Genomic DNA, 10,956 nt, shown 5'->3' with positions numbered 1-10,956 from the left:
GTCTCACACACACTCTCACTCTCTCCCTCTCAGTCTCTCTACATATCTATCTCTACTCTCTCTATAGAGTAGAGTCTAGAGACTTAGTCTCTAGTGGAGAGTAGTAGAGTACAGAGTAGTATTAAGAGTCCACTGAGAAGAGGTACAAATGACAAGTCACAACAAGAGTAGAGAGTGAGAACTGAGAAAACTCAAGAAGAGTTTCACTGAGATTCAGATCAATGATTATATAGAGAAAATAGATGAGACTTGAGAGTTGAGACTTAAAGAGTTGCGACTTAAAAAAGACTGAGAGGAGCTAAGAAGGTTTTTCTTTTTAGTCACCTCTTAGAGGACCTGGGGAGGTTGGGACTTGGGACATCTAGGCTCTAGTCCTCTACTAGTCCTCTACTCTCTCTATTAGCAAAAGAGTGAGGCTGTTGAGGCATTGTGAGGGCCGTGAGGCTACTAGACCGCTGGAGCCTCTTGGCGGTGAGTTCAAGAGTTGGAAGTTGGAGCCGCTCTCTCAGAGTCTCAGGCTAAGCCTAACCTCAAACCGTATTCCGTTAAAACCTTATATTTCTAATAGATATACGTTTACGCTCAACTTTTATTCCATATACGGTCCTTTGTATGCTCACAGGTGCACCTTGAGCGTCTAAACATTTAAGTGAGTACCATTTTGACTATATGACCCAGTCCTACAAATTCTGATCATATTATAACCGTTATAACGTTGAAAAATTGAATAAGTATGTATTTACGTTCAACTTCTATTTTGTACCCAAGTAATGCAATGAGCTCAGGGCTAAGCTCATAACATTATGTGGGTACGGGATAGAAGTGTAACGTAAACGCATATATATTCACTTTTAAATGTTATATCGGTTATAATGTGATCAGAAGGGCCTACCTAAGTTCTTATATAGGACTAGTTCGTATCGTAAACATTATACGCACTTAAATGTAGACCCACAAGCTGCACCTATGGGTTCAAAGGACCGCATTAGGAATAAAAGCTGAACGTAAACGTATTTTTATTCGATTTGTAAAAGTTTTAACGGGAACCGGTTTGAGGTTAGGACTCTATGTACATATTTACTCTCTCTCTCTCTCTAGTAGAGAGTGGTCCCTAAGCTCAATACGTTTTGCCTATATGCGATAAACTTTAAGCGCAAACGCAAAAAGTTTGGTTTTTTAAGCGGTTTAAAGTATATCGGGGGCAAATCGACCATGAAAATTTTCCAAATTTGCACCTGAGAAATTGACCTTTTTTAATGAAAAAGCGATTTGAAACTATTCATAACTGACACAAAGTGAAAAATAGGACTATTCGTGACAGTTAGGCCGCCTCAAAAACTATTGACTATATTTAGGATAAACTTTGAACGTAAACGCTTTTTTGCGTATTAACGGGGAACGTAATGAAGTTAGGAGAGGGCCTAGTAGTAGACTAGAGTAGGGGCTATTTACATACTCTCTACTACTACTAGGAGAGGATAGTAAATATTTTAGAAGAATGGTCGTCGAGACGTCGACTCGTGATTCGAGTACAGTTGACACAACAAGCAGTTTCAAGAAACGTTAAGTCGTCAACGCGCACTAGTAGACAGTACTCTCACTCTCACTGTCTCACAGTCTCACAGTCGCTGCTCGTGTACCCCACCCAGAGACTCAGAGTCCCACTGTCCCAGTCCGTTGTATGGTACGTACTGATTGTACTCATTTTATAAAAATTACTGAGATACAATAGTGATTCGAGCGTATTGTGAGTATTTGTAACTTGTGACTTGTGAGTCGTGTGACTCGCAAGTCGAGACTTATGCCTCATTGACTCGTGTCAAGGGACTCAAATCGTGCCTTCAGGCCGTCAGCCTGCTCATATAACGAATCTCAGAATCTGCGAATATTATCCTTAGATTCCTAAAATATGTAGTACTTACTCATTTTTTTTTTAAAGTGACAAAACAAAACACAATATGTATTCACTATGTGTACCTCTGAACCTCCGAGACTATTCCCTGCTTGCTGTAAAACTACCTTCTCTTGTTGTGAACTTGTGTGTAACACTAACACTGTAACTGACTGACTGTTCAGTGTGGGAATAATAAATATAGTCAGCCTATAAGCCAGATTGCCAGAGTGTGACTGTGATAGTGTGTGTGTGTGTGTGTATCAAACTGTGTCTCTGAAATTGTGACTATGTTGAGTTTGTGACTTGTGTAAGTTGTGAATTCTTGTGACTTATGAGTCGTGAGTCGTGAGTCGTGAATCGCGATTTCTCTCTCTCTCTTCTTTTGTGTAAATATTGTGACTTGTCAGTCTTGAATTGTAACTGAGTTGAATTGTGAGTTGTGACTACTTGTGACTGGTGAATGGTGACTGTGAGTCATGAGTGGTGACTCGTGAATCGTGACTTCTCTCTCTATTCTCTCTCACTCTCTTTGCGTTATGAATTTTGACATGCGACCAGATCTGCTTGCAACTTGTGACTTGTGAGTCTCTGGCTCTCTGCTGTGGAGGTGTGAAATATCAAATATGTAGTATTTTAATACATATGTACCTAGTGTTGATTTTTATTTGTCGCCGAAGTGTGAATTGTCAGACTGTGTCCCGGAATCGTCCTCTCACGCAGTAGCGGTGGACTATGCTGAGTTTGCTGAATGCTGATTGCTGAGTGCTGACTTCGGGACAGTCTGTGACTCAGTTTTCAGTTTTGACTCTGTTTGCTGTGTGTATTTTGTATAAAAAAATTAAAATACTAAATATTATTCAAGATATAAAAAATTTCAGATTTTTTTTTAAAACAAATACTACATAACTGTGTATATGATTTGATTTGGTGATATAAGCTCTGGACATGTAGAGCAGGAGATGATGAGTCACATGATGTGATTGTGAATGTTTGAGCCTGTACCGCTGTGGGTCTGTGGGCTACTGGTGCCCCTGGGGGCATATGTATTTTAAAGTTGAGATGTGCCCGGCCTCCCTCAGCACTGCCCTCAGTGCCTTCAGGCTTCAGTGCCCTGAGTCCCTGACACAGTCACAGACTCACAGTCTCACAGTGCCCTGCGAGAGACTGTGCCCTGTCCTGTTGGCGGGGTCCGCTATTTTATAAATAACGGCTAACCTTAAGACTCAAGCCCTCGGGGCTCTGGGGCGTCAGGGCCCCTCAGCCGATTCCTGTATTGTTTTGTTTTTTATAATTTCTAAATAAAAAGCAACTTTTAATTGAGTAAATAAATTTTTTTTTTTTAAAGCGTTTCCTCTAACCTTTTTATACTGTACATATATAGCTCTATTGAGTATTGCATTTAAAAAAATGCATATTCGAGCCGCGAGCGTCAAAATGATGTATTATTTCAGAGGGCTATAAAAATAACCAATACTTTCTATTTTTTTTAAAGCCCAATACATTTTGTTTGTTTGTTTTTTAAATTTTGTTGACTGTATTATAGGCTCCTAAATCCTAATTGAACTTATTTAAAAATTTATGACAGCGTTAAAACCATTCGGAGTAAATACACACGGGACTGTGCAGTGTGGGACTGTGGGTCCCTGTTATAGGGCCGTGGGCGTGGGCCTGCGGCTATGCGGCTATGCGCCCTGCGGACTGCGGTGCGTGGGCGACTGCTGACTGGTGGGCGGACGCTGGGCGGACGCTTGGCGGCAAGCGCGACAACCGCCCGGCGTTAATACCGCCGACGATGTAGCGAAGAAGAAAATTCTGAAGTAAACTCAGGCGGCCTAGGCCCTGGGCCCTGGGCCCTTGGCCCTGCGGGCTGGGGCCTTTTGGTGGCTGGCCGACTAGTGTGGGGGGGGGGGGGGGGGGCAGGAAGTATTATAAATATCCCGAGAGTTCTCGAATCTCGACTGCCGAATTGCCGATCTGCCGCTTTTTAAGTCAAATTGTTGTTTTTTTTAAACAAAAACAATCAAAAAGTAACAAGAACTGTCCCTAAATATTTACTCCCCTTCCCCCCCTGGCCCTCCCGGCTCCTCTCACTCCCTGTTTTGCTATTTTGAATTTCATAGCGCCCACTATATACTTATTTAAAAAAAAATGAAGTTGCTGTAGTATGTATAGGATAGTGAGCTAGAGAGGATAATAAATACTACCCATATATTACCTGTTGCTAAAATAACGACGGTCTCAGGAGAGTCAGGACTCAGGTCCTCAAAGGCAGTGAGTGAGTAGTGAGTAGAAGAGACAGACTCTAAGTTCCACCATCCAGTCCTTATTCCTATCCTTAGGGCCAGAGAAGGTCTCATCCATAGTCCGCATGGTCAGTTGGCCACTACTAGTAGTCTATCTGACAAATCCAGTAATGTCCTAGTCTTCTAAAAACCCTAAACCCTAAAAACCCTAAATCTATATTACTATTCCTCAAGGGTCTCCGTAGTCATCACTATTCGGTCCTACTGTCCTGTCCATCGGTTCTGTCCTAACAGAGGGAGGGCAGGGGTCATCAGCCTATTCCATACTACAGCCCCGCCAGATTATGCGATATCGAAACGCAGGACTAAAACCTATGGAATTGAGCTCAATCCTCCCTGTCCATAATAGCATACAAATCCCAATGTTCTGCATCCACCGAGTGCTGAGTCAACCGTTCGGCCTCATACTTTGAACGCCATGCTTCGAACGAATCCTGTCTTAATAAAGGGTCTCTAACATAACGATAAAGTCGATTAAGTGCAGTGCGCATTCCTTGAATATTTGTAACTTCCGCAGGGCGCTGTGGGAGAAAATCTTCATCCTCTTTCCACCATTGATGTGTACACTTATGCTTATATTTGCCTGTGTTAAGACGCACCCATCAACGATAGTTACTATTCATGCTATCCTAAAAACGAATAGCTACCGGGTATTCCCAGAATGCTTCAACCAACATCTACCGTTCCATAGACTGCGTATTCGAATCAAAGAACATGTAATAACCAAACACCGACGTCGACACATTTCCCTGAGGCAACTTCTCAACCAAACCGACCGGAGGTCGATATGATTTGAGGTTCTTGATGTAAACCCTATACTCCTTGTTCAACCCCACATCCTTGATATATTGAATCACCAGGGGTAATAGCGCTATCACAATAGCAGGTACCACCCAATTCTTGGACAGTTTATGGTCAGGGGTTTTTATCAGCCGATACAAAACCTGTCGGCCTACCCCAATCATTGAGCAATCCACCCGAATGAGATCAGCATGTCATTTCTGAGCCGCTCGCGCCATCTGAATGTTCTCCGACGCCGTGCGTTCCAAAGGGGTCACCCATGCAAACTGTAGAGGTATCAAAAACAAGGTATTCATCAAGCATAAATTCAATTTGATGATCCACAATATGAGTATATAAACGGTATAAAATCGGCCAGCATCAAGGGTATGCAGTTCCATCTGAATAACCGACGAATAAGTAGCATTATAATTTGTAGTGAAATAGGGGGCCTCATGTCGCCATGCGTGATGCATATCAACACACAATGATCGAGGTAACCAATATTTAGCCGTGCTTAGAAACACTTCCACACATCCATTACCTGCATGCTCATTAGTAGACACATAATGAATGGTGGCTCCCGTCTGTTTGGCATACGCAGAGAACTTCTCACAATAAAAAAACATTATCTTTATTCATCACATAGTCATTGACCGCCACATGTGGTCGCAGCTGCTCGTCACAAATCTTGATCAACGTGTCAGCTACATGATCACCACTTTTTAAACACGTGGTAAATGCCCGCAGGGAATAACCATCCTGGGCAGCCAACACATACTTATACCCATCAGCATTCCCCGTGGGTACCAAATCATCAAGGTCCATCAGCTTCCCAAGGCGTGTTGCACGATCCGGTTGTCGGAGAAGACCACGCTTTCGACCATAACCCATACTAAAACGAATGTACCACTCACAATTACCAATAATCAAATCCAACAAAGTACGAAGAACATGCCAACTGTACTTTTTCCGTATAAGAACTCTCAAATGGTCCGCTACCAACACATGACTAAACCCCATGTGGTATTTCCAGATCACCTGAAAAAGTATCTGCGGGGATACTAATCTACCTACCGATCAAAGTTGTAAACGGGAGTCTGCAATAAATGTCCTCCCCATCCTGACATACTGGTATATGTTCATCCGGTATCTCCTCCGATCGTCGCATACGTGGCTTCCTGGATGACAACGGGTTGTCCGTCGACGGGCAGTGGCTAATGGAGTACCGAACAGATTAAGGCTCCACCGGCAAATACTGCTGATTATTCTGAAAGACATCTGCTGAATCCACTTGAGCCTCCACCTCTAAGCCAGCCCTGTATACCAAATCCCCTGTGCCTAAGGGAGCTGTAGTAAACACATCAAAATACGATACTAAAATCTACTGAGTCTCCCTGAGGCTCAGTGCGGTGTATTTATTCTTATATTTGATTGTCTACGTGGTCTACAAATAATTCACCTCGTGTGAATTAATTGTAAACTAATTTTTAACTCCACACTGATAGTGTTTTAAGGGGACTTTTACTACAGAACTTCCTGAAATTCACTGTGGCTGGGATTTAAGTCTTCACAACCACGTAATAAACAACGCGTCCGTGTTTGTAGCTTTGTCCACACACATCATCATCATCTATGTTGTCGTTAATCATGCCGGTTGACAACCGAGACTCTACGAGCATATCATCTAAATTAAGGTCTTTAGGTGATGCATTGGGTGCAGAATCGTCGTCCACCACATCACTAACATCTCCATTCAAACAAGGGATCCTCCCGCTAACAACAACCGCGTCATGAGGACAATCACAAGGAACTGGTATATCAAACAACACACATCACTATGAACAGACAACACCTTATCTTCCTCGTTATATACCATACCCTCAACTCCCGACGGAAGGAACTCCAGAGGAACCAACATGCCCAGTACCTCCGAAAGGGGCAGGTCCCGAGCATCCTCCTTACTCACAGAAGGGCTGGGGTTGCGCTTCTGCGATATCTATCGCCACGTACGATCCACCGGGCTAGGGCTACGTTTAGCCGATGGTCATTTCCATCTACGGCTAGTCGCCACTTTTTTATCAGTTACATGTTCATGGGCCTCCAAACGTTCGGTCGTCTCCTGCATGAGTGTATTATGTGCTGCCGCTTCCTCATCCAACTGACGACTTACTGACACGGATATAGGCGCAAAACACAAAACCACTGGCCGATAATCAACCATGCACATGTTAGCAGGTGGGCCAGCACGTCCTACCTCCGGCCAAAAAAAATAAATAGGAGGAATTGTAAACAAAGCGACAATCCTGATGGCCCCCTTTAATATATACCAACAACGTATAATCCCACGGGGGAACCTCAACTGCATACTGGCCATTTAACAAAAAGGCATCCTCTGCATGAGGAATCACAGACGGCCAAGCCTGCAACATCGGAACCAAATCCCTCATCCAAGGCTCATTCGGCCAAAAGAGGACACAAAGGCACCCTGTGCACCATCAGTCATTGCTACATGATTAACAAATTTAGCAGTCAACTTCCATGACGGATTGGTATAACTAACAATGCCCTTCAAATGCAAGCGTATCACATCTCATCGCACCGCCACCAGGTTCAATGCTAGGATAGTTAGCAAGCACATGGTTAGCTTCCGACGCAAACATTTCCACCTGTAACACAACCCAAAAGATAGCTTGCGAGTGGTATACCAAGCGCGTGTTCAGTTGCCAATCCGAAAGATCAAATTGTAACACAGCTCCACAAAATACAGTATCGCTTGCCTGTTCTACCGGGTCCTTCCACTGAGCTCGTCGATCAAGTGGGGTCATCAACTCATCCATCTTGTCGGCACAATGGGACATATAATCTCAGAAATAGTTGACCTTCCCTGGTACATATATGAAATCATACTCAACTTCCTGCAGCACATTGCATGCTCTGAGCCATCGCCGAGTCTGTATAGTATCCTCCTGTGTATATCGAGAAGGGTTACGCACAATACATGTAATTTGTATACAATACACACGGCACCTTCGAACGCTGTAATATATGCAATACCTTTTTCGTGGCATATACACACCCCATAAATTCACGGCCTGTGGTGCTATAATTTTTCTGAGCCGCACTAAATGTACTAGACATCAACATCACTGGGAACAAGCAATCATGGTCATGTACTGTAATACCCTTATCCAGCACTAACTCTTTGATGACCACGTACCCCAGTGACTCAGCTCGTCGTCGGATTTCAACCACTTCCTCAATTCGCGAGAAATCGCCAGAATCCATCGTCTGGTACCGGATTGCTGGAGTGCCCGTTTCCAAATCCGAAACTTCTAGAACTGTAGCCCCCGTGGACAATTGCAGCCTCGTATTCTCGACTCCATTGATGACATCTGGTTTCTGTAGTTACTCCAAGGTTATATTCAACAAATTCTTGATCTTGAGTAGGCACATAAAGCCGTATCCCATTTGAACACCTCATTCTTCCTGGTTAAACGAATCACTGGTTCCATGATTATGGAGTAATTGGGTATCATACCTAACCACCACGCAAGCATTGCCAACAACGATGCCACCTTTGGTTTACTCACTGGCGCTGGTGCCGTAAGAAGCGCCTGCAATCGTTCAATATCTATCATACTCCCATGATCCAAAATATCCCGGCCAACCGATATTTGACTCTTATGGGGCTGCAACTGTACATCATTTGCCTCACAAATGTTTGGTCTCCGATGCTGTTCCCGCCAATGATTACGCAATGTATCTATATACGATTTATGTGCTAGCCGATGCTGTGCAATAATCATATCATCAATGTAAAGCATCAACGTCCGTTCTGATTGAAACAACGACTGGGTGAGTGTTGCTTATCATAACACCCAGAACACCTTCCATCAAACATAACAGTTGCCAGTATCGCCCGTCCGCTGAGTAGAAAGTCAATAACTCCCCGAGAATCCTCAGACAAACGTATTTGATGGTAAGCCGTACCTAAATCCACAACCGTTTGTATCACCGCTCTACGTGCATGGTTAAGTAAGTCCGCTTCCAATGGGAGTGTCACAGGCAGCACATGGAACTCCAAGTTCTGAGGACTCCAGTCGATACACAATCGATATCCTTTGTCATCCTGTGGAACCACCCGAAGATGCAAGAAGCAACACTTGCTATACTTGTTGCCCGGCTCGACGAGTCCCACACTTTGAAGGTCATCACATTTACGCGTCTCCACACCCACCTTGACCGGATCCTTTGTCTCATATACCCGCCGCTGGGGCATGGCATCTGGCTTTAACATAATCTCACATTCGACTTCCATAATAAACTTAGGAGCTTTCTTATTAATGCGATTACGATTATACTTATCCTTAAGATCTGGTAATTGTGCCACAGTAAAATTACATATACGAGCATGATATTTTAAGTCAGTAAAGTCATATTCATCTAACTCATCATGTATATCCGGTACATGCTTATTACGCTTCAAAGATTCAAGCTTATAAATCACCTCAGGAGGTCGGTACTGTAGGAAATTATCATTGGAAACCCGTGAAAGCTGCAACCGAAATGTAGCTGGGTCCGTAGATGTACCCCAAGTCGCTCCCAACCTCTCGTGTTCCATGACATCCAGACCAACCAAAATAGTACAATCATGAGGTATCCATGGCGCCAGAAGAAACGTAATTTCCTCTGCTTCATGATATGTAGCCTCCCCGTGTGAATCCTAAACTTCCAACAGCAGGGTAATTCTACTTGTTGAGTCAAAGACATACGACCATCACCCCCATATCCCGTAATAAAGATAGGGTCAATATCCGTCACTTCAAACCGATGGTGCATCGCAAACTCTGTGGACAACATGGCTGGTCTAGCCCCAGTATCATTATAAATACTTAGCGCTTAATCCTCGCAGAATACATGGGTCACTGGACCACTCCAACCGTTACTGACTAGTCATTTAGACTTAGTCTGCGCCACCGCAACCGTAGTTACCTTCGATGGGCAGTCTGTTCGCCAATGCCCAGTTTGTTACAAAGGCCACATACCGGACAAGATGCACTCCGATGCCTCAACGAGCACTTACCACACGCTGGCGGTGCCGGGGACGGTGTCTTCTCATCCACCGGCCTATATGCCCTATTAGGGGTGTAAGAACGTTCTTTGGATCCGTCAAACCCACGTGAGTCACCACGTGGGGGTGTAGTATAACGGTCATTATGACTGTACTGATATCCAGCCGAACCCATCACAGGTTGGTGAGGGTTCCCCCTTGTGTAAGCGGAGTTTTCTCCTTTAAATGAGTTTGCTCCCTGTACTTCGAAGTTCCTTCCTCCCCGAACCCCCCCTCCCGGTTGTATATAACAGCAGTTAACATCGTTGTTGATGTTGCTGCTGCCGACGATAACCCATTTTTATCCAGATCATCCAACAATAACTCTCCCAACAAACCAGTATACGCTGTTATTATAAACGTTCGCATAAAGTCATGAAGCTCTTGGAGCCGAGCTGCTAGCAACACCGCATCCTGGTTGTAAACATACAACAGCGGATCCCGGACTGCTGGCCAAAACCCAGAGTAATCAAATACTGAGTTTGGAATTAGGAATGGAACATTTGAATCAACAAGATAAAGAGATAGAAATCTTTATTTATATAAACTAGGATTCAAACACCAACGAAAGGCGAAGAGGAGAAGAAAGAATTACAAGCGATTAAGAGAACTCAGCCGAGACCTCAAACACAGAAGAACCGGTGAGCAGAATTCAAACCGGATAACAAGAAACAGACAGAGAAGAACTTATGTAAATAACCCAACTGGAAGTGAGTCAAGAGGGAAAGAGTGTTCTACGAGTGAATGAAAATAACACCAACCAGTCACGAGTGATTTATTAGCAATGTTGGGGACATCAAAAATCTATATATAAAAGTGTCACTCAATGCTAGGATTTAGAGAGAGGGCCCCGAACTACAACATAT

General features: G+C 43.8%; 1 protein-coding gene across 1 annotated transcript; it reads right to left on the bottom strand.

Moving 5' to 3' along the window:
- Window positions 1-7,535: 7,535 nt before the first annotated feature.
- SARC_05069 (hypothetical protein) lies at window positions 7,536-9,298 on the bottom strand (the record flags this gene model as incomplete). Its single annotated transcript, XM_014301075.1, has 3 exons — window positions 7,536-7,646; window positions 8,035-8,379; window positions 9,218-9,298. 3 exons carry the CDS (start codon window positions 9,296-9,298, stop codon window positions 7,536-7,538), a joined length of 537 nt encoding a protein of 178 aa, XP_014156550.1.
- Between the last annotated feature and the right edge of the window lie 1,658 nt (window positions 9,299-10,956).

The sequence above is a fragment of the Sphaeroforma arctica genome (assembly GCF_001186125.1).
Source record: "Sphaeroforma arctica JP610 unplaced genomic scaffold supercont1.310, whole genome shotgun sequence".
NCBI classification, from domain to species: domain Eukaryota; class Ichthyosporea; order Ichthyophonida; genus Sphaeroforma; species Sphaeroforma arctica.
This window is presented reverse-complemented; position numbering and strand designations above follow the sequence as displayed.